Below are 23,895 nucleotides of genomic sequence, written 5' to 3' on the forward strand. Positions count from 1 at the left end.
CCATTATATTTATACTCTGACTGAGTAAGTTCAAGGTTGAGATACAGACCTAGATCTAGATCAAAGCTTATAGTTATAAGTTAATTTGAGTTTGCCATGTAGGTATCAAGATCAATTATCTAGATCTATATTAGAAATGCATAATCGTGTTTAAAATATTAAAGAAATGTATTTTCAGAACAAAAAATAACTCATGCTTCATTCGCTATTGTTGGCATTGGCAATTAGACTGACCTCTAAACGTACTTTCGTTTTCTTCCAAGAAATAACCTATAAGTTACTAGATCTAGTTAGTGTAAGTATAATACTTTTAATAATAGGCTATAATAAGTAGATCTAGATTCTATATAATAATAATAGCTCAATGCATATAGATCTATGAATATGAAATACAGGTGGAGGTACCCAGGTGGAAATACACACTACACAGATAGATTTGATAGATCTACTGACTTAATGACTATGACTGACTACTGAATACTGTGAAGATATATAGATCTAGACTAGATCCTAAATTCTGAAAGCATGATTTTTATTTTGAACTTACTTGACTTATCAAACTCAAAGACAAAAACTTGACAAAGTCACTTACTCTTACTCAACTTACTGACTTACAATGATGCCTGATGGTGGAGTTACACTTACACTTACAGATCTATATAATTAATATATATATTATATTTATGTAGTCTAGATCTATCATTATATATATATATATATTTGTATAGTATATATATTATATAGATTATTATAGATCTACTATGCCTATGCCTATGGCTGCCTGGTTGTGCCGTTTGTGCGCTGGACTGTCATTCAGATCTATCGATGGTCCAGGGTTCAAACCCGGCCCGCTCCCATCCCCTGTCATCCTGTGGAAGGTTTGGACTAGGAAGTAATTATCTTCAACTCTGAAGGAACATCTGAAACATGTAAAACAGTTTACAAAACAAACAAACATGTAGATCTAGTATGAGTACCTAGATTCCTAGATCTATATAAAAGTATATTTATATTGTATATAATAATATAAATATATATATATATATATATATATATACAATATATATTATTGTATATAATAATATTGACCTATAGCTAGGGGTTTGGTTTGTGGGCAACAGGGCGTGTCCGCACGCCGACGGGCCATAATGTCCAATGGCTGTGTGAAGCGTCTAGTGTGGTAGCTTAACTTGTTGCCACCGCTGGCTAGCATTTGTGAAAGGGGAGCAACTTTGTAAGTCTCTCTTGCCAGTACATAGCCTCTCCACAGCAAGTCCTATGCAGTACCTCCTCGTGGTGGCAGATGGAAACTGAGGCTGCGAAGCCTCAGGCTAAACTGCAAGGGTCTCGGAGGAGGTTTGGCCCCAAGATGTGAGGCAGGCATGGCCCGTCGGCGTGCGGACACGCCCTGTTGCCCACAAACCAAACCCCTAGCTATAGGTCAATAGCCGCACTGCCTTGTGTGTGTGTCCCTGTAAGGTCTAAGGCTAAGGGAGTAAACCCTAACAGAAAATCCGGTCCTGGAGCCCCGTAGGCGGGGGGACAGTAGTAAGACTACTGCTCTCTGGCAAACTCCTGCAGCCACCTGTCCCCAAATTGTGATGGCTCGCCATCCCTTTGGACCCGGTCAGTATGGAAGAGAGGCGGGTGCTGACGTGTGGGCAGCCCAGCACTCGCAAATTTACCGCCCAGGCTTTCCCCCAGCAATGGAGAGGTCACTCCATCTCTGACAGTAATGTCTTTGAAAAAACACGGAGAGTGGTAGTTACCGGTGATAAGTTCCTAGCCGATTGGCGTAAGCTGGAACGCCAGGGACCACTCTTGACGGTAGGAGGGGCTTTTTAGCCTCACTGGATAGCTACTGCCTGCCTTAAGCCGAGCAGCCCTCGGACAATAAAGTGCTATCCCGCCACAGCTTGCCGCACCACTGGGTGCTTGGTGCTAAGACAAAATCAAAAAGCAAGCTGCTCACCCGCACCTGCAAATAAAATGAAAAGAAAACCCTCAACATTAATGCGTTTAGCAAGCTGGAACATACGGACAATGTGTCCTGGCTTCAATACTGACCCTGAACTCGTCACCGACATGCGACAAACAGCTATCATCGACAGAGAACTCAGCAGACTAAACATTGATGTGGCCTGCCTGCAAGAAACCAGACTGGCAGACAGTGGATCTCTTACAGAAAGCAACTATACTTTCTACTGGCAAGGAAAACCAGAACAAAGCCCTAGAATACATGGCGTCAGCTTTGCAATAAGAAACAGTCTCGTCCCCTGCATTGCAATGTTTCCCATTGGCAATGAAAGAGTAGCACACATGAAATTTGCATCACCGCAAGGCAAAGTTAATATAATCTGTGCTTACTCACCAACCCTTGCTGCACCAGAAGAGGACAAAGACAGATTCTTTCAAGCTCTAGAGGACGTAATTAAAAGTATTCCAAAGTCCGAGCACCTCTATATAAATGGAGACTTTAATGCCCGTGTTGGTGATGGAAATGATGCATGGCCAAAATGCTTGGGACCTCATGGTGTTGGCAAAATAAATGACAATGGCCAAAGGCTACTTGAGTTCTGTAGCTCTCATGAACTGTGTGTAACAAATACATTCTTCTCTGGCAAGGAACGCCATAAAGTCTCTTGGCAGCACCCACGCTCAAAAAGGTGGCACCAGCTTGACCTCTGCATCACCCGAAGGATGGATCTGAAAAGTGTCATCCACACCCGTTCATACCATAGTGCGGACTGCAACTCAGACCATTCACTAGTGCTAAGCAAAATCAAACTACTTCTCAAGAAGGCTTACACTTCCACTCAACCCAGAACTAGGCGAATTAACGTCAACCATGTAGGTGACCCAGAGAAGTGTGCACTCTTTGGCGAGCTCCTGAACAGTTCAATCCCCTCGTTAAGTGATGAAGAAGACATCTCGATCAGATGGGAGAAATTAAGAGACGTAATCTACAGTTCGGCAATCACCGCCTTTGGGCCTCAAAAACACAAAAGTGTAGACTGGTTTGAGGCGAATCTAGCACATATGGAACCTTGCATCGAGAAAAAACGATCTGCACACCTCGCTCACAAGACAAAGCCTAATCCAAAATCTCTGGAGGCCTTCAAAAGTGCTAATAAAGAGGCAAAACAAATGGCTAGAAAATGTGCTAACAACTTCTGGAGGGATACCTGCAACAGAATCCAAGACAGTCTCCACTCAGGAAATAGCAAAGCTCTATTTGATATCATTAAAGCGGCCCTGGGTCCAGCAGTGTCTAAGCCTGCCCCCCTTCTATCCAAATCAGGAGAAAAAATTACAGATCAAACCAAGCAGCTAGAACGATGGACAGAACACTACCTCGAAGTCTATGCCACACAGAATACAGTAGACGATGTCGCCCTGGCTTCTCTACCAGATCTTCCAGTACTGGAATGCCTAGATGAGCTTCCGAGCCTTAGTGACCTCAAAAAAGCCATTAACTGCTTAAAAAATAGAAAATCTCCTGGGAGTGATGGTATCCCAGTGGAAGTAGTGAAAGTCAACGAATCACTCCTGCTCCCTGAACTCTATATTCTCCTCTGCCGCTGTTGGGAAACAGGTCATGTCCCACAGGACATGCGTGACGCAACTATAGTCACAATATACAAGAACAAAGGGGATCGGAGTGATTGCAACAACTATAGGGGTATCTCTCTCCTCAGTATAGTGGGCAAGATCTTTGCTAGAGTGGCACTATCCAGGCTGCAAGTGATAGCTTCTAGAGTCTACCCAGAGTCTCAGTGTGGATTCAGGAGTGGTAGGTCCACTATAGACATGATATCTTCTCTACGACTACTGCAGGAGAAATTCAGAGAGAGAGACAGACCCCTTTACATTGTTTTTGTCGATCTGACTAAAGCTTTTGACATGGTCAGCAGAAGTGGCCTTTTCAAACTCCTGAGGAAAATAGGTTGCCCTCCCAAACTACTGAAGTTAATTGAATGTTTTCACGAGGAAACTAAATGTACTGTCAAATTCAATGGAGCCCAATCAGCACCTTTTGAGGTTTGCAGTGGTGTCAAGCAGGGATGTGTGCTCGCACCTACTCTGTTTGGCATATTCTTCTCCTGTCTACTGCATTATGCGTACAGCGACATAAACGAAGGTGTGTTTCTCCATACAAGATCCTCTGGAAAACTATTTAATGTATCAAGGCTGCGGGCAAAAACCAAGGTTAGGAAGCTACTCGTCAGGGAACTCCTGTATGCTGATGATGCAGCTATTGTGGCTGATTCTGATATTCAGCTACAGTCCATGGTTGACAAACTATCTGCTGCTTGCCAGAAGTTCGGCTTAAACATCAGTCAAAGCAAGACTAAGATACTTGTCCAAAACACAAACACTGCACCTCAAGTAAGCATTAATGGCCAACCACTAGAAATTGTTGATCACTTTTGTTACCTTGGCTCCATCATATCCAACAACACTCTACTGGATAAAGACATAAACAACAGGATAGCCAAGGCAATGGCCACCATGTCACGGTTGCAGAAAAGAGTCTGGGACAACATATTGCTGACTAGCAGTACTAAAGCCCTAGTCTACCGGACCTGTGTGTTGAGCACCTTGCTGTACGGAAGTGAAACATGGTCAACCTACTCATGGCAGGAAAAAAAGCTGAATGTCTTCCACCTCCGATGCCTAAGGCGATCTTTAAAATAAGGTGGCAAGATAAGATAACAAATGAGGAAGTGCTACATAGAGCAGGATGCCAGGACATCCGCTCTGTTATCAGCAGCAGACGCCTTGGCTGGCTTGGCCACGTTCGTAGAATGCCAGTAGGTCGACTTCCACAGGACATCCTGTATGGCGATCTAATTGAAGGCAGGAGAGCCGCTGGTCGCCCACTTTTACGTTATACGGATGTATGCAAACGCGACATGAAGCTCTTCAAAATCGACACTGGCAACTGGGAAGAGGTGGCACTGGACAGATCCACATGGAGAGAGAGCATAAAGGAAGGGTCACAGATTGCAGATGTCATACACAACAGAAGCAGAAAGAAGGGTGAAAATGCAATGGCGCCTGGTGATTTTATATGCCCAACCTGTGATCGCAGCTGTGTATCAAGGATTGGCCTCTTTAGTCACACAAGAAGTTGCAAAGGGAAAAGATCGTCTCACGAGACGTAAAATGCCACAGATATAATAATATATACAGTATACTATATAGATAGATATAGATCTAGTTAATATAGTACAGTGTAGACAGTCACAGTTGTATACTAGTCTGACTAGATTTTGCTAGATTCTACAAGACCGAAATCCTGGCACAAGGCGTCACAGAAATACCTGTATTACATATTGGGAACCACACCCTTTCAGTGGTGCAGGAATTTACCTACTTGGACTCAACAATTGTCAGTAACCTAGATTGAGACATCGAGCTGACAAAAAGAATAGGAAAAGCTACCACAGCATTGGCAAAACTCTCCAAGCACGTCTGGGAAAATGCTAAATTGACCGAAGCGACCAAAATCCTAGTCTACAACGCCTGTGTTGTGAGCACTCTCCTTTACGGCAGTGAAAGCTGGTCAACATACATGTACCAAGAGCACAGATTGAATAGTTTCCACTTGCGCTGCCTGAGACACATAATTGGCATCTCTTGGAGGGACCATGTCTCCAATCTGGAAGTTTTGAGATTGGCCAATATGAACAGCATGTATGCTCTCCGGACACAAAGAAGACTACGCTGGATTGTACATGTCACCCGCATGCCAGATGGTAGAATCCCGAAAGATATCTTTTATGCTGAGCTTATGGAAGGAGTCAGATCTAAGGTATGTGGGAAAACATAGCCAAAGACTGGAGTGCATGGAGACAGACTGTGCGTGCTGGGACAACCCTTGCTGAGAACAAAAGAATTGAAGCGGCCTTAATCAAGAAGGAAAAAAAGAAAGCTACCCTGTCCGCTAGCCCTGAATCAGATGCATACACATGAATGAATTGTGGCAAAGTCTGCCGCTCTAGAATTGGCTTGATTAGCCACACAAGATTCTGCCCCGTCTCAAGACTAAACCAAAACCAGTGACTCATCTGGGTGCATCCATTGCCTATCGAGACAAAAGGAGCCATGCACAAGTAACAAGACTAGTCACTAGATCAAGATCAGATCTACTATCTAGATCTAGTCAGTAGTCTAGATTATTCATATTGAACATTTGTATTCATACTATAGTCAGAGTCTAGATCTAAATCTAACTACTTAAACTAGTAGAACTCTATTTACTATTCAGTCTATTGACTCTTTATCATTCAGAATTCATTGGCATTTGATGGAGAAGAGAAAAATATAACTTAGAATTTATTTTAAAATAGAATTATGGATCTATATATATACTTAAGTCTCAAGAATCTAGACTGTCTAGTGTCAGTGTCTCTATTGACTAGATTTCATTAGGTGAATTATTATAAATTGTATGCTATCTTCTAATATTACAATGCATTCTTTAATCAGAAGGCAAGCAATGCTCAGCATTAGTCGCTAACATTTCTTCGGACCATCGGTTTAAGACCTTGAGGGTAAAAATACAAAAAGAACAAATGTCCCCCATACTACATTCATTTTGGTATTGTGTCCTCTAAAAAAATGTAAATATCTAATTGATTGTTTCATTGCATTTATCTACAAAAGCAAGTTTCAGGCCAAGGAGCATTATTGAAGTTTACAGACAAAAAGAGTTTAAATAGTGCTTAAAAGAAAGGAAGTGTAATCATACACTTTTCTACATGTTGGCTTTAAAAAAACATATTGGGTTGAAATTGCGAATAAAAAATTACTTTTGTTATATTCAACTGCTGGGGCCTTGATCGTAAAAACAGCTAAGTTGTTCTAGACCTATGACAAGTAATAACTGGTTAAATTTTTTTACTTTTTTCATCCATGGCAAATGGGAAAATTAGTGATAGGTGGGTTAGTGAATGAGGGCCTTTGCTTATATAATTATAGATATATATAAATGACCATGATAAGTCTCATATAGTCTTATCTTAACCTGCTGTGACCATTTGCACTGTTTTGTTGTTAAAAAAGCATTGATGTGACATGATGTAGATTCATTCACCTGCTTCTAAGTGGTCAATACTATAACCAACCACTTCTTTTATTTGCCTTAATTTTCCAAACAAATATTACATTCACAGATTTATTGGAGCACTGTGGACAATTAAATGGCACAAGATGTGTTTGTTTGACTTGTTTGTTTTTTGTATGTTTCTGATGTTCCTTCAGAATTGAAGATAGTTAGATTTTAGCCCAAACCTCTCGCATGATGACGAGGAATGGTGGCGGCAGGGTTTGAATCCAGAACCATATAGAAGACAACAGTCCAGAGTGCATACCACACAACCAGGAAGCCATCTATCCAGATTACCCACCTTTCAGCTGGGGAGCATGAAATCTTTTATCTCTGAATCCCACTTTAACTCACATTCTAACACCAAACTGAAGATTCTGTTTCTGTACTCTCAAGTTCTAGAAAAATCTTACTAGTGGTACATTCATTATCAAAATAAACTTAAATATGATTTTATTTCACTACAGTAAAACATTTTAAAATATGTTGCTATGTTGTGTTTTTTTTTCTTTTTTTTTTTTTTCAGTATTGAGGAAGTACAAATCCTGATGTGAAGTTCCCTGAAAAATGATCTTGCAAGAAGCTAAAGTTTGTGTTAAAGCATCCTGTAGAGCTTACAAAAAAAATAACTTTGAAGCCAGACTGCTTTCTATATTTCATAGTATAGCATTTAAACATACCTTTTCCATACATTTGAAAAACAATTTAGAATTATCTACAAGAGCTTCAATTCATAACCAAAACTTGAATCAATGCATCCAGAAAACTCACTTCTATAGGTGTAAAAATAAATATTTTGAAATTAAGCATTGTTTTTCCAGCTTTACCAGATTAAAATTACATTGCCCTCAGTGGCTAAGATTTGATATTCCAAAATGTTTTTCCACTTCTAAAGTTCCTAATGAGATAACATTGGAACAGAACAATTGTAATAGTATTTTAGAGAGTACAGAAAATGGATTTCTTGACAGTATTGACAATGCTAGGAAACCAGAAGAAATACTTGCTCTGACAAAGTCTTTTTTGAATGCTGGGAAGTTGCGATCTCATCATCTTGTGCCTATATTAGTCAAATACAGAACTTTAGTGTACTGTGGAATGGTTCCAAATTTCACTGTTAAAGATGAAGGTATTCAGAAAAAACAAATACGCTTAAATTTATTAAGCCAGAAGATGGTGGAAGAATTTGTCTTTCACCCAGATTTTCAAGAACTGTTACAGTTTTCTGAAAGCCAAATTCATTTATTAACATTACAGGAAAGTGTTTTAATTCTAAATGCCTTACAGTGGTTTGAATTGACAACTAAGGATTCTATTTTTCAGGAGCTTAAATTAAAATGTATTGACAATATTCATGAAATGAGTCTTCCGCAGCTTGCATTTTTTTCTTCAAGTCTTACTGATTCCTTCGACTATTCTGCAATGAGTAAAGTGGTGGAAAAAGCAAAACAGATCATTTTTGAAGATGACAGACATGTTGATTTAAATGACATTTGTGTTATATTTTCAAATGTAAGAAAAGTCGTCAGCTCTGAGTTGTATATTGCTTGTGCCAAAAAAATGGTGTCAATTCTTAAGCAAAATCCATCTCAGATGTCTCTTGAGAACTTGATAAAATTAATATACTTTGCACACATATCTGAAAATGAATGCTTGGAAATAATAATCAATGCACTGTTAAGTTTTCCACCTGAGTCTTTTAAAAAAATTGACATTGGGACATCAGGTTTAACACTTGATGTTGCCTTGTTTTTAAATGGAGCTCCATGGCAATGCCAGCAGCTGAAAAAAATGTCTGCATCTTGTGCCAATGAGCTGTGCACAGAGAACTCCTTACCAGTTCAAGATGTTGTGAAATTAAGCTTGGCCTGCAATAAGTACATCATTAACAATAATAAACAAGCTGCGGAGAAACTTGCTATCTGTGTTCAAAATTTAGATAATTTCCTTTTTACAGAGGTGAGTGAAAATATTTCGTTTTTAATTGCTTGTTCCAGTTAATAATAAAGAAAAACTAGTTACTTCTAGTTGTGCTGCATTTTCCCCTTGTATAAAATATTTCAAGGGCCTTTTCAATAGGTGTATTCCAAAGGTTTGGATTTTCTCCCCATTGAGTTCAAATAGACACCAGACACCCTTTGTTAAGTAACAACCTGTTCAAAACATTTTCAGATTAGTTTACCTTTTTATTTGTTTTGTATCTTTTACACTCTCAAAGTGTCTTGATCCTATAATGTGTTGGTTAATAGTGCTCTATAAATGAATAAATATTATTATTAATACAGAGATTATTACAATTTTGAAGTTACTTTTTTTTTTTATTATTGTTATTATTATAAATAATTTGAGCCCCTTGATCGGTAGTCAAGCAGTTTAGGAAGAATACATGATTTCATGCAACCCAGCTGTGACCTCCATGTTTTGCCACATCCATATAGACAAAACCATTGTTGGCCAGGGATCCATTATTGTTTACCTGTCTTTAGTGTTCCTTTTGGTCACCATTAATATTATAATTCATATTAGCACAAAAAAAAAATATTTTCTAAAGAAGCTATATTTCCACATTAATATTAATAAAATAATTCTTTTTTTTTTTTATATTTCTCTAGTATCTTCAGCACTTCAAAAACATGTGGCCTTTAAAACTAAATTTAGCTCAAGCCTTCCAGGATAGACTTGTTAAATTTCTTCAAGAATTAGAGGAGCATGACTTCAACCATTTCATTTTACAGGATGAGACTGAACTAGCCCTTCTTATACTTAGATATTATCAAAAAGTATGTAAGAAAAATGAGTTTTATTTTTATAGTGTAACAATCTAGTAACTTGTTTTATATGGAACCAAAAAGTTTGTACACCTTATTTCTTACACACCCATCCAAGGCATGAAGCAATGAAAAAAAAATTAATCAATAAGTCAATTAATTACTGTTAAAAAAATATTTTGTTTGATAACAAATAAGGGAAATAACTTCTACATAAAGGAGATATATAGCTGTAAGTGTGCTGTTTTTGACCTTAGATAATTTTTTTTTCAAAGCATTTTTTACATTGTGCTTGTTTGTTTTATAATTTTATTTTGATTATCTGTTCCTGAACAATTAGAGAAACAGTGAGATTTGTCAATTCAATTCGCAATATAAGTTATAACAAAACGATTTCAAAATTATTATTTTTTCTCTAGCTTCAACAAATAGGGCTTCCAGTAGATAAGACAATAGAGAATGTGGTTAAAAGGCTAACAAAGTTTCATGTGTATACTTGGTGTTGGCCAAAGCATCTAGCTCTACATGTTGTAACAGATGCAGTGGAGAAACTAAGCTTAAACAGTGCCCTGTTCTCTGGGTACCTGACAACTGTGTTGAAAGTGTTGAGATGTCTAGATCTGGATGAACTTATTATGTTCAATCGAGATGTGGAAAGTATTTTGATGTCTGTGAGTATACTTGTAATTGTCTGAAGCTGCTAAATGCTATCATAGAAAGTGAAATTTAAAAAAAAAATGATTCTTATAATTTCTTGTTAGTTTTCTTTGCATAAGGCGCAGGTATAAATTCATACATGTACTGTTATGTATGCTCATGGAAAATACCAGTTTTGATTGATTTTATTTTGCAAAATGGGGGGGGGGGGGGGAAGGGAGGGTTGTAGTCAAAATGTCTTTTAAAAAAAAGTATAATTAATTTTTAAAGTATTGAACAAAGAAAACAGCAAGATTTTCTTTATCATATTTGTTATATAGATGTTCTAATTTATACACAATTTAACTCAAAAGATGCATTTTTTTAACTGATTTTAGCCATTCACATTTTTAAAATTCAATTTCTGCCCACAATACATTCTCATTCCATTTAATACAGGCAGTAGAAAATTTAATTCTTGAAGTGACCATGGCAATAATAAAACGGTCGCAGCTACTAATCAGTAGTGTAACTATCTCGCAGTAAGAATGAAGCATCTTCATCTGTTTCTCTTTTCAGAGAGATAATTCTAAGACTGTCAAGTTTCAAAGCTTTCAAATACGCAAGACCATATCAGAGATATTCCACAGTCACCTAAACCAGGCCAACCGGCTATCCCCTGCATTGATCACCCATAAGGCCATCCCTCCCTCTCTCCTCTATGAAACTAAACCCGGGCTTCTGGAACCACTTTTGTGTAGTCTGCCGAGGTTTACATGCGATAGGGAGGAAATCAATTGCATGAGAGCTTTGCGGATACTGGAGTTGACAGCAGAAAAATTTCAAGTCTATCAGGTTTGTAGAAGGAACAAAATGATGAGTAGCTCATAAATAGAACTGAAAGGGTTAATTTTTTTTTCTAGTCAATCTCATTTTTTTGTTCACCTGAAAATTTCAGTTTAATAGCATTGGTGAACACTCTGTAGCCACTAGTAGCAGCTAGCATTGATTATTTGACATAAGTGGAAGTAAAACAACTTTCTATCTATTTATTTGTTGTTAATATTGTTTGAGAACAAGGAAGATTGTTAATTTTTTTTTTTTTTCATTTATAGAATTTTATATATTAGGGCTCTATAAATTAAATCTCTCACACTCTGCCTACAAAAAACTGTGTTTATATTTTATGTCTGTGTTGCTTGTTCAAGGGAGAAAATTTGTGATTGTGCTACTCTTTTATTATATAATTATAGAACACCCCGAAAACATGTCTCTATCGTTGGCTTTATTACACAAGAATGATGAAACAGTTCATAATAACACAGTACACGCACACAAGCTGACCTGGACACCAAGCCAGTTTGACAAACCAGTACAGATTAGTTCACAACACACAACAAGAAACAAATGCACAACAATTAACATCTTTTAGAACTTGGTCAAGACTTGACTGTGTGTCTATTCCTATCATTAGATAAGAACATATCTAGTTTGGCATACCATCAAAATGAAGTGTGGTGTCTGTGCAGTAAAGCGCTTGGCTTCGTACCAGGGTCCGGGGTTCAAATCCTTGTGAAGACTGGGAATTTTAATTTCGGATTATTTGGGCGCCTCTGAGTCCACACAGCACTAATGGGTACCTGACATTAGTTGGGAAAAAGTAAAGGCGATTGGTCGCTGTGCTGGCCACATTACACCCTCATTAACCGTAGGCCACAGAAACAGATGTCCTTTACATCATCTGCCTTATAGACCACAAGGTCTGAATGGGGAACTTTACTTTTTGATATCATCAAAGGATTAAGTTCCTGATTTGAGACAGAAGGATTGTATCCTTCTGCAGATTTTTCTCAACTACTTTTGCCAGTGTTTTGTTGTTTTACATTGTTTTTGGTGTTATACAGATTTCAAGATTATAAAATCATAGAAGAGCAGCAGGGGATGCTGGTGGACAGGGTTCAAACCCAAGACCATGGAACAGCAGTCCAGAGTGCATACTACAAGATTAGACTAACCATCCCATAGTCAAAGTTTTAGTCAATAATTTCTTTGGTTCTGCTTTATTCATTGTGATGGGTAGGATTAACCGTGTGTGCAATCAGCTGATACATGTGACCCTTGTCAACATGTAGCTAGTGCTCATCTGTGTCAAGGGTCTTACAGAACACGGTGATAGTATGAACTCTCCACATGTAAACCACCTTTGATATGGTAATTGGATCATGTAGAAAGAACTAATATTTTTTGTGGAGAGTCAAACCATTCAGTTTAGCACAGTGAGTCCCAGAGTGAAACAATACAAGTCAAGAACAAGACAGAGAAACTAGTAAAACTCATTACAGCGATTACAGTTAGATGTTTTGTGTTGCCAATTGTAAAGTATAACATTATCTGGAGCAGAGTTGTCAAGTTCTTGAGATGGTTGTGTTGTGTTATGTTGAGCAGCATTTGCTTAGAGCCTGATAGAGAGTTTTAACCTGGTCGTGTGGTTTACGCGCTGGACTTTTGTTCAGACTTCTTGATGGTCCTGGGTCACACCCTGCCCGCAACCATCCCCCGTGGCCCTGCGGCAGGTTGGAACTAGAAAGTAAATTATCTTCAACTCTGAAGGAACACCCACAACATGTCAAACATTTTACAGTATCTTATATATCTGTAGCTATCCTGATTGATAAGACCTTTTCACACATAGCTATAGCAAGACACTAAAACCTTCTATATTTCATAACTTATAAATTCAAAACATGTATCCACAGGAAGATACATTTGAAAACCTCCTAGCTTATGTCATCACAAATCCTAATGAAGGTATTTACTCCAAGTTCCAGTATGTTAAAGCAGCGTCCTACGCAGCCTACATGCCCATGAACAGTAATTGCTTCATTAGCATGTGTCAGCATCTGTGTCAGGATATAATTCAAGCTGATTTGCTTGAAAAACGTTTACAGGTCAGAAGATGCATTTTTAACACTATGTATATTTTAAACACATGTACTATGTTTCTAATGCTAGTCCTCTTGATAATTTAATCTTAAAAGATTAGTTATCTTTCTTATGGCTTTAATATTGTCACTGTATCTTTATATATGTGATTTGTAATTGTAAGAGTTGAGATCAGTTCTCTTGAATCTCATGACCCATGGAAGCTCCCCTCGTCCGGCTTGTTTGAATAATCATTCTGTCCGAACAGATGCAAATTCATTGCCCCTGTTTTTTTCCAAAGGCTCATATCCTAAGACACTTTTGTTACAGGCAAGGCCGAGTAGTCCAGGAAGAGCATGCCATTTTTCTTCTCTTTATCACATCAGCCATGGGGCCCCTTGAGGAATACTCTGTGGCCCCTTGAGGCATACTGTGTAGCCTCTTGAGGAATACTGTGTAGCCCCTTGAGGAATACTGTGTGGCCCCTTGAGGAATACTGCATATCCCCTTAAGGAATACTGTGTGGCCCCTTGAGGAATACTGTGTGGCCCCTTGAGGAATACTGCGTAGCCCCTTGAGGAATACTGTGCGGCCCCTTGAGGAATACTGTGTGGCCCCGTGAGGAATGCTGTAAATGTATAGGATTAACAACTAAAAATGTTGTTGATATAGCAGGACTTATATTGCCTTACAAGTTACAGACCTTTCTTTAAAAAAAAAAATATATATATATATATCGTTATGTCCAATGTTTGAAATACAAACTAAGAAAAATTACTATTATGCATTTAAGTTGTCTAATTATAATCCATTGAGTTTCAGATTTGTAACAGAAGCAGATACAAATATTGGCACTTAAAAAAACTTCAAGTTTGATATTGATTTGTTTTTCATACCAGGTTAAACTTGCTCACCGACTTTTTGGAATCTACTTTGATAAATATTTTTGTGTTTACATTTGTTTCCTTCCTCATACCAGGTTGAACTTGCTTATAGCCTTTCTCTTTTTGGAATCTACTTTGACATGTTTCTGAACAGGATATTCACAGTAGACTTTTTATCCAAACTAGATGAGGAACTGGCAGGTGCGTCATGAAACTTGATGTGTTAAATAATTTTAGAAGAGAATCTTGCTTTTTCCTTTAAATGCTTCCAAAAATATAGACTGTGCCTTAGATCAATGAAGTAGTCATTGGGCTTGGCCATTACCATTTGAGAAAATGCTTTCATACATCTTTTATGAAGGTTTCTTCTAACATGAATTGTTGTAAGTAAAGTAAAGTTCCCTTTCAGACCTTGCGATCTACAGGGCAGATGATGTAAAGGTCATCTGTTTCTGTGGCCCATGGTTAATGAGCAGGGTGACATGTGGCCAGAACAACGACCAACTGCCTTTACTTTCCCAAACTTAAGTCAGGTATCCATTAAAGTTGGGTGGACAAAAGGGCGCCCTAAAAATCCAGAAATTTAAAAATCCCAGTCTAGCTCTAGCCCAGATTCTAACCCAGGACCCCAGGTTCAGAAGCTAAGCAGTTAACCACTCTACCAAGGTGGCCCCATTGAAATATTAGGTTTTAATTAAAACTTTTCTTAATATCTCAAACATGTTTTATTTTGATCTTTCTTTTCCAACTTTGACTCCTGGTCAGATCTGAGTTTGAAAGGAGCCCTAAGGATCAGAAATATAATGATTACATTGAGCCAAAGTGTTGCATTAGAGTGTCCACATCTTTCTATATATCGGATCAATAACAATACAAAATTACCAAGTAAGAACTTAGTTTAAGTTATATTAAAAGACTATAAAACATGAAATTGATTTAATCTGTTTCCTGGCCAAAGTAGAAAATCTTGGTGTTGATCACAAAAATAATTATTAAAAAAAAAACTCATGATACGAAAAATTGTATTAATACTATTTCATGAATATAAAATTTTATTTAAGAAAATTTTAAAGCAAAATAGTTAAGTTTTTTAAATTTATACTTCTGAATTTTTTTTTCTGTCAGAGCTAGCAAGTGATGCGACCTCAGTAATTGAAAAAATGTACCACAGCCTGGCACGCCTCTGTGGGAGTACTTGTTGGGTTCAGATGTTTGGTGAAAGCTCTTATGGACACAAGATAGGTAATTTCTCGAAAAAGAACAAAACTAAGAATACATTTTAGAAATAGATGAAAACCCAGAATGAAACAGAGATGTTTCTGAACTACCCGTCATTTAAATTGTAGCAGAATTTTTAAAACCTCAACAATTTTAAAACAGCTGAGTACCAAAGTATGAAATAGTAAGTCTCTCTAATTACTTTTTTTTAAAACTACTTTGCATTTGTAAGTTGTTGAAAAGTTCATTTTCTTGAATGCTTCAGATGCTGTCCTGTATGTTCAAGATAAATTAATACTTGTCACGCCAGAAGAAGGGGAGCAAAAGTTCAAAGCTGGAGAAAACATTGACAGGTCAGTTTAAAGTATCACTTGGATATCTACAGACAAACTGTTTTTAGAGCAAGAACATTAACTTTGTAACATTTACAGTTTACAAAAGGACTTTCAAAATGTTTTTTTTCCCTTGTTCTTGGTTGATGGAGAATTTTTATTATTTTAGAAAAGGGTAGATGCATGTAACTTGAATTGCTATATAAATTTAAAATTATTCAAGAATATATCAAAGAGGTTTAGGAATGGCTTGATATATTTTAAAATTCTACATTTGTTAGGACTACCAGACACCGGCACTCTCAAAGGAGGACAGAAAAAAAGGACAAAGCCTTACAAAGGGGTCAAAAAATACAAAAAAAACAACACTGTAGACTTTAAAATTTAGAATTCTAATTGATTTCATGAGATATATTGGTCAATCATAGGCAGTAAAACTTGTATTTGGTTTCATATTTAATACAACGTGACTTATCGCAGCTGTTTAACATTCATGCATCATTGGTGTCCTCTGTGTGTAATAGCATCTTCAGATGGCACTCTGAGAAGAATACTTTTCAAAGAGTCTATTTCTCACTTTTTATTCACCACACAGCAACTGTGAGTTAAGAAAAGTTGTTTTTTTTTTCAAGTGAAAAATTCACAGATCTTGAGAGCTCTGGTTACACGAATGCTCATGAAGGAGGTTGTCGAAAACCTTGTCACCTTTCTATCCTCTCTATCCTGCAAATATGTTGCAGCACTGGTCAAACAACTAAACATCGTATGCATCAATGCCCCTTTTCTTTAGGTACTGTATGCATAACAATATTGACAAAACACATCATTTATGAGTTGGTGTATTTAAATTAGGGGTGCACCGGATAGTACTTTTTGATATCCGGCCGGGGCTGGATATGACCGGATAGTAAAATTTGATATTCGGCCGGGGCCGGTGCCGGAGCCGGATACCTACGTGTCTTGTTAATAGCTTGTGTTGCTGAACATTTTACGAAACTGTTAAATAACGTGACCTATATTGGTTGGTTTTATTTTTTTTCCTTTTATATACGTTATTGTTTTAAACTCTGTTACTGATTGATTTATTCAAACTTAACAGTATTTCTAAAAATCTGTAAAGCATGAGTGTGTCTGTGTGTATGTACGATGCCACCAACTGTAAAGGATGTGTGTAGGAAGGTCAATGTAAATAATGTTAGTATATATTTAACTAGTTACTGATATAAATCTCATAAGTAAAGTGCAATCTGCCTTGTATAGTGGTCGGATGTATGTGTTCATGAATTTCAGAACAACACCCTGGTCAGATATACCTAGTGAGCCTACACATGTAGTCCTAGTGTAGTGTGTATAGTTGTTTGTGTTAACCATCACGCATTGTTTTTTCCTTGAGCATACGCACGCAATAGAGTTGGGGGTCAGTCAAAAAAGATAACACATTGGCATGGTCAGTCAAGCATGTAGATAAATTATACCCGTCCACTAGTTAGAGGTCAAGGGTTGTTTTGTTTTTACGCTCCACTTTACACTTTCTTTGTTTGCTAGATCTAACTGTGGTACTATTATTCAATTTATTTTATGCGATTTTAAAATTTACTGTAAGGTTTTCCGTTATTTATGTGTAAAAGTCGTCCTAGCCTGATACATAGTGGCTAAGTACGCATCTTAAGTTAAAAAATAGTAATAACAAGGAGTTAATTGACTGTCACAAATTATTAAGAATATTATTATCAAATCAAGACACATATTTGCAGGAATAATATTCAAGTTAACACATTAGAAAAATTATTTAACCGTAATATTTATTGACAGTGTAATATCCTTTGTTAGCACGTTGCGTTTTTTCATTCTGGCTTAAAAAATGGTCAATGACTATCAATAAATTGGGTGTCAAGAACCAAAGAAATAAAATAAAGAGTAGGGGGTGTTTAGCTCTGCATTGAAAGATAGCCCTGGTCGTGTCTTCTACTAAATAATTAGTTACTGGCTTACTGGGCTATATATTCTCGCTGTTTGTATTCTGTGTAGCTAAAGGTCATTCGTTTAGGTGTGTGTGTGATCTTTAGTCCAGCTTACTAATTGAGATTTATGTTCAAGTAACTCGGCACACTTGAAAAGGTGTGGCCTCTAGCCCAACCACGTGATTAAGATTTTTCTCCAAATAACTCTTTGTCCGGATACCCGTATAGATGTTTGGCTTGAAGTACAGTCCCCCCCCCCCCCCCCACCCAATTAAGATTAACTACTAAGTAAACAAACATAGTTCCCTCGAGTGACCTCTACATAGTGCTTACGTCCATCGTATCTGACTTGTGGTCACCTGTCAATCAATGAACTCAATGGGATGGACTAAACAAATAAAAGGGGGAGGGAGTTGTTCATCTGGAATTATACCTGGTTACCTTAGAGGTGTGGCTATGGTAGTCCAGCCTCCGTAATAAAGATTAACTACTAAATAAACAAACTCAGTTCCCTCGAAAGGTGTGACCTCTAGAGAGTGTCAATACGCTGACATGAAACCTACGTCCATCGCATTTAACTTGTTGTCACCTGCCTATAAAAAAAACTCAATGTGATGGACTAAACAAATAAAAGGGGTGGGAGTTGTTCATCTTTACCTCTGGAAATATACCCGCACAGCTAGGCAGACGTCTGGTCAGCATGACGTAGTCAAGGAATGTAGCATTTTAACATGTTAACTAACCTACTCAAAGGTCAAGACAAATTGAAAAAAGTGTCAGCCATTGCTGATCTGTATGTAAAGCGCATTTATGATGTAAAGTTTCATTTCTATTTATATTAAGTTATTAACACGCCTTGTCTTTATAATAAACGATGTTTGGTGCATATTCATAATGGCTCTATTTTTAAGCACATTATTTTGTTTTAATATAAACATTAATACATTCTACAACAAATATTAATGGAACGAGGTCCACTTTATGCATATTAAATAGGTGTATTTTTTACTATCCGGTAGTGATATCCGACCGGAGCCGAATAGTACCGGATAGTAAAAAATGCCAGATATTCGGCAGAAGCCGGAGCCGGAGCGACTATCCGGTGCACCCCTAATTTAAATGATAACATATCAAAGACTGCATTCAATAGCTGGATAATTAAACTCAGAGAAAGCCAGACATTTTCACACTTAAGGCCAAAGCCCGCTGGACAAAGAACACATGTCCTCCTTTTGACTGTCGTCTTCTAGCCTGCTATTCCCTGTTTTCTTAATATACTGATTTGTAGATCTCTTGATTGGAAAAACTGTAAGTCTCAGGCTATTGTCAAAGGAGAATGCTGGCCACCCATGTTAAGAGGGAAATTCTTTACTAACTGAATGGATCTTGATTTTTTAAAACTTGTTTCAATCTCAAATCTTTCTCGTTAACCTAAGTTCTTTTAATGGTCTGACAGAATAGCTGTGTTGTACCTAGGCAAGGGCCGCTACTGTATGAACAGTGATCATTTGAATGGCCAAATTACTGCAAAGATTAGACATTTGGAGATGTTAGGATACATCATTGTACTGGTAAGCTATGAATATTTTATTGTAAAAGTAACAGGTAACCTATGGGTATATCACTGCAGAGGTAGGCTATTTACTCTTGTTCCAATCTTTTTTATTGAAAATCACATTCTTCAAATTACTGTTAAACTGTAAACATATTCCCTTCTTAAATTCATGTTAAGATTTAAATGCTTTAATTACAAACATGCAGTAGCCCCAAATTGAAGATAAATAAAATTTTGCAGTCACTCATCTTTAGGGCAGATGATGTAAAGGTCATCAGTTTCTATGACCTATGGTTTACAAGAGTGTCATGTGGCCAGCACAATGACCAGCCGCCTTTACTGATCCCCAACTAATGTCGGGTACTCATTAGAGTGGGGTGAATTTAGAGGCGCCCAAAGATCTCAAAATTAAAAATCCCATTCTTCACCAGGATTCAAACCCGCCCCTCTCTCCTCCCCCACCCCACCCCACCTAGCCGCCATTGTTTGAAAAAGTATGTCTAATAGCTAAACAAAGAAAGAAACCTTTTTAAAATCTTTTAAATATATATATATATATATATATATGTTATACACATATATACATATATATACAGTTGAATCTGGTTATTTGGAAGGAATCCTAAAGTATGGAAAGAGATCCTATTATACAGTCAAATCTGATTAATTGGACCAGCTAGTTATTGGGTCTAAACTGTTTGTGTCTCAAAGTATTTGGTATCTAAGTATAAGAATGCAAACTAACACTATCAGTATTCTAAACGCATGTTTCATCTGTTACAAAGTTGTTGAATACTCAGGTAGCTGTTTTTTTTTTCAAATAGATTAGAAAGTGCATTTGTGTTTTAGTTTTTCAGCTATTACAGGTTTTAGCAAATTATGGAAATAAAGGTTATAACTATACTTATATTACGAATTGATTTCATAAACAAATGTTTTAAATTATGGGATTAGTCTAGAAATAATTAAGGTTTGTTTTCCTTTTGTTTATTAGCATGGCTTTTAGATTTCTTTTTAAAATATGTATAGTATATGTGTTCTATGTATAAAATAGGTGTAGCTGCTGCTAGAGATGTATTTCTTTTGCTACTTAAATTATGAATTCTGATATTCAGTGAATATTGATTTCCATTGCTGCAGGTGCCTTACTCTGATTTGTCTTCCATGGTGCATCAGACTGACAACGGTCTTGACCGATACCTCCAGAACAAGATCAATGCTGCTGTGGGATGTAATCTGTTGAACAAACAACTGGATGAATTCAGCTGAACACCCTGAGGTAGCTTTTGGCTGACATGGTTTGTACTTCAGACTGTTGACCTAATGATCAGTGGTTTCAATCCTGTTGACTTACAGAGTGCTATCATCTCAATTGAGCTTAAATAAGACTTGAACTTTCATTAGGATGTTACCGTAAACTCCTGGTGGAAGGGAGAAATTCAGTATTGTTCTACCCTTAGCAATAATGGTTGCTATTTGTCTAAAAAGTATTCAATAATGATTAGGTTATGATATTACTACCTTGATGTTCATTCCTTGATACAAGTGAACCGTGTTATATAAAGAATAGGCATTTTTTATGAAATTGTAATCTTTTTTTTTTTCAAATGGATACTTTAGTCATGTAAGAAGCTGGTTCTAGGTATGATTAGATTTTAACTATTGTTATATCTAACTTTTTAAAAATATGTTTACTTTAATCTTTTGATATGTAAAATCAGTGTTTCTCAAACCTTTATTAGTAGCATCCCCCACAAAAATTTCATTCATACCATCAATAAAGTCCCAAAGTTTTATAAATGTTAAAAAAAAAAAAAAAGAAAGATGACATTATAACACAATTTTTCATTTTTACTTTGAGTACCCAATCAATATTTACAATATGTTTGGAATCCAAATTCATGTAGTGAATGTTCAGTAAAACTAGTCCACTTAGTCTTTTTTTTTTTTCTGGAAAGGTTTTTTTTTGTAGATCATTTTTTAATATTTTGTATTTGATGGCAGCATGTTCCCCAACCCCTCCACTATAACATCTGGAGGAGAGATGAAAAAAAAAATCCACATTAGTTTGAGGCATACTCCTGACCATGGCATTTTCCTGTATTATGATCTTCAGAAATTCAATCTCCTGGCATCTACAATGCACTTTTTCTCTTAGTGATATGAGGGCAAGGTAATAAAAAGGGTGACGTAAAAAGAGGTGGGGTGGGACGATATTGAAGTATAGGTGAAATATACATGCACCTGGTGTCTAGATTGCACTGTTCATCCTAGTAAAAAGAAAATATGCAGATCAAATAAAGGAGACAGAACTTGCTAGTACTATTATGTGAGGGTAAATGGAGGTATATTGCTTATACTTCTTTAAAGGGCATTATCATCATATCATCTTCATGTTAAGTTAGGCGTCTTGTCGCTGGCCTTTTTTGTCATGCAAAAGTTATCAACAGAATAATAGACAACTATCAAAGATGCAACCATTTAGACATAAGAAAGTTCATGTCAGGGAAGACATTTTGAAATGTTTTGAGTCTTTATTGTTGAATTTAAATTGACAGACTTCATGGCCCCCCCCCCATACCCCTTTTGGGGTCTCATAGCATTATGTAACAAAGTATTCCTGTACCTTCACATTATAATCTTTGTGTTACAACCTTGACATTATTTATAATCTTGATGCTAGAAAGTTAGTGAAATGTTTGTTTTCATTTATTAATTTTTAAGCATACATCTGTAAATCAGTGGCTCATGACAAAAGCTTAACACCAAAGGTTTCTGGTTTACTCTTCAATGCGTAGGTTGTTGTTTTTTATTAGTGTGGCAGGCAGTTTTTTAAAGTGTGGTTAAAAAAAAAAAGATCAAAATCTCTGTTCTACATGATCAATAGATGTTGTGAAAGAAATAACATAATTAATTGTTTTGATATTAGAATAATTTGAATAAAAGAATTGTATTAGAACTATAATGATCAGATACAAATTTTATGTTTAAATTTATAGATCGTCAAAGTAAAAGCATGCAATGGTAACTAGAAGCCTGCACTAACATCTGGATGGTCCCTGGTTTGAGTCGTCCCTTCAGCCATCCCCTAAAACCCTCCGGAAGTTTGGGACTAGGAAGTATAATACATTTTAATTCTGAAGGGACATTTCAAAATGTAAAACAGACCAGAACTTTGCATAACTGTCTTGCTGTTTTCTTGAGTGTATCTCCAATGATTATTGGATGGAAATGTGATTTATCTTGTATTGGTATTCAATGAAGGAGATTTTGATACACTTAAGTTTTGTAAACCAAGTTTTTGATTTAGAGGTGCCCATGTCTTTCAACAAATATATTCAATAGTTAATTTTTAAAAGTAACATTGATTTGTTTATATGCTCATGGTCTAGGACAGTGTTTTCCAAATTGTGTAAACAGAGGCCTGAATAGGTGTTCCACAAACTACTGGAATAATTAACTAGTAAGCCACCACTTGCATTCACCTCTCTAAAAAAAATGATTTTAATGTTCTGCTTAATACTTAATATGTGCGACATGTTTCCTTAAGGAAAAAGTTTGGTAAATACTGGTCTAGGATCTGATGATTACAACCAATTTCTTTCTGTCACCAAATCTCAATGTAATTTTCCATTGAAGCTATTATGGGCCAAAAAGTTGCCCCCCACTTTTGAGATAAAAGGATTAAAACATGGGGCATTGTTGTTTTTTTGCCATTGCTTTAATCACCATGATTTATTTCCACTTCAGATTATAATAAATACTATAATTCAAGTGTTTAGGAGTTTCAAAAATAGCTATTTCCAGTCTGTAAATTTTCATATTTTAAAATTTGTAGTTTGTGTGATAAAATAATATCAAAGATGATGATATGTCTGATGTTTGATACTAATCTTGAGATTGTGTTGAAAAGTAAGCATTCATCATCAATGATTGCATATATATATGTTTTTTGTTTTATTACAATTTGTGTTTTATAATGTCATTAAAAAATACATTGAACATGTTGTAATTATTACATAATTTTGAAGTGATTTTGTTATTATTTTATAAGTTTAGATAATAATAATAATAATTTTATTTATAAAGCGCTGTTAACAAACAAAATGTAGGCTCAAGGCGCTGTAATAACATCATCTTTGTTATCTCCTGAGTCCATATGTTTTTTCTCATTTTGTTTTCAAGGACTACATAAAAAAGAAGATTACATCAGAATTTGATCAGTTTTGGTTTTCTCTTTTTAAATTTTTTCTGTGTAGTATGTTAGAGACTCATGCTCAATGGTTTATGGTCCCATCTCTTTAGTGGACATGTGGGGAATCAGATACTTTGGAAAATTTTCCCTTTTAACTCTAGATTACATTGATAGGCAGCCACAGATCCCACATTGTTTAACCAGCTGTGGCAGTTTCAGTACTTAACTATTTGGTTCAATGATCCTTTCAACCAGAATCCATCTCAACTCTGCCTGTGGTCCCATTAGGGCAAAGGCCTCCTCAGTTCTG

The 23,895-nt window shown here is 36.5% G+C and overlaps 1 protein-coding gene across 2 annotated transcripts; it reads left to right on the forward strand.

Annotated features, from left to right (window-relative positions):
• The first annotated feature begins 272 nt into the window (after nt 1-272).
• LOC106056060 (FAST kinase domain-containing protein 1, mitochondrial-like) lies at nt 273-23,413 on the forward strand. Of its 2 annotated transcripts, XM_056008642.1 has the most exons (13): nt 273-295; nt 7,641-9,073; nt 9,727-9,894; nt 10,302-10,553; nt 11,098-11,373; nt 13,275-13,466; nt 14,420-14,525; nt 15,090-15,209; nt 15,450-15,566; nt 15,808-15,895; nt 19,292-19,406; nt 20,531-20,688; nt 22,390-23,413. In XM_056008642.1, the coding sequence occupies exons 2-12, from the start codon at nt 7,682-7,684 to the stop codon at nt 20,657-20,659; spliced, it is 2,955 nt and encodes a 984-aa protein (XP_055864617.1). In that variant the 5' UTR covers nt 273-295; nt 7,641-7,681; the 3' UTR covers nt 20,660-20,688; nt 22,390-23,413. The 2 variants fall into 2 exon arrangements, with proteins under 2 accessions (XP_055864617.1, XP_013068082.2); XM_013212628.2 differs by having other exon boundaries at nt 20,531-23,413.
• The last annotated feature ends 482 nt before the right edge of the window (nt 23,414-23,895 follow it).

Source organism: Biomphalaria glabrata, chromosome 13 (genome assembly GCF_947242115.1).
Source record: "Biomphalaria glabrata chromosome 13, xgBioGlab47.1, whole genome shotgun sequence".
In the NCBI taxonomy this organism is placed as follows: domain Eukaryota; kingdom Metazoa; phylum Mollusca; class Gastropoda; family Planorbidae; genus Biomphalaria; species Biomphalaria glabrata.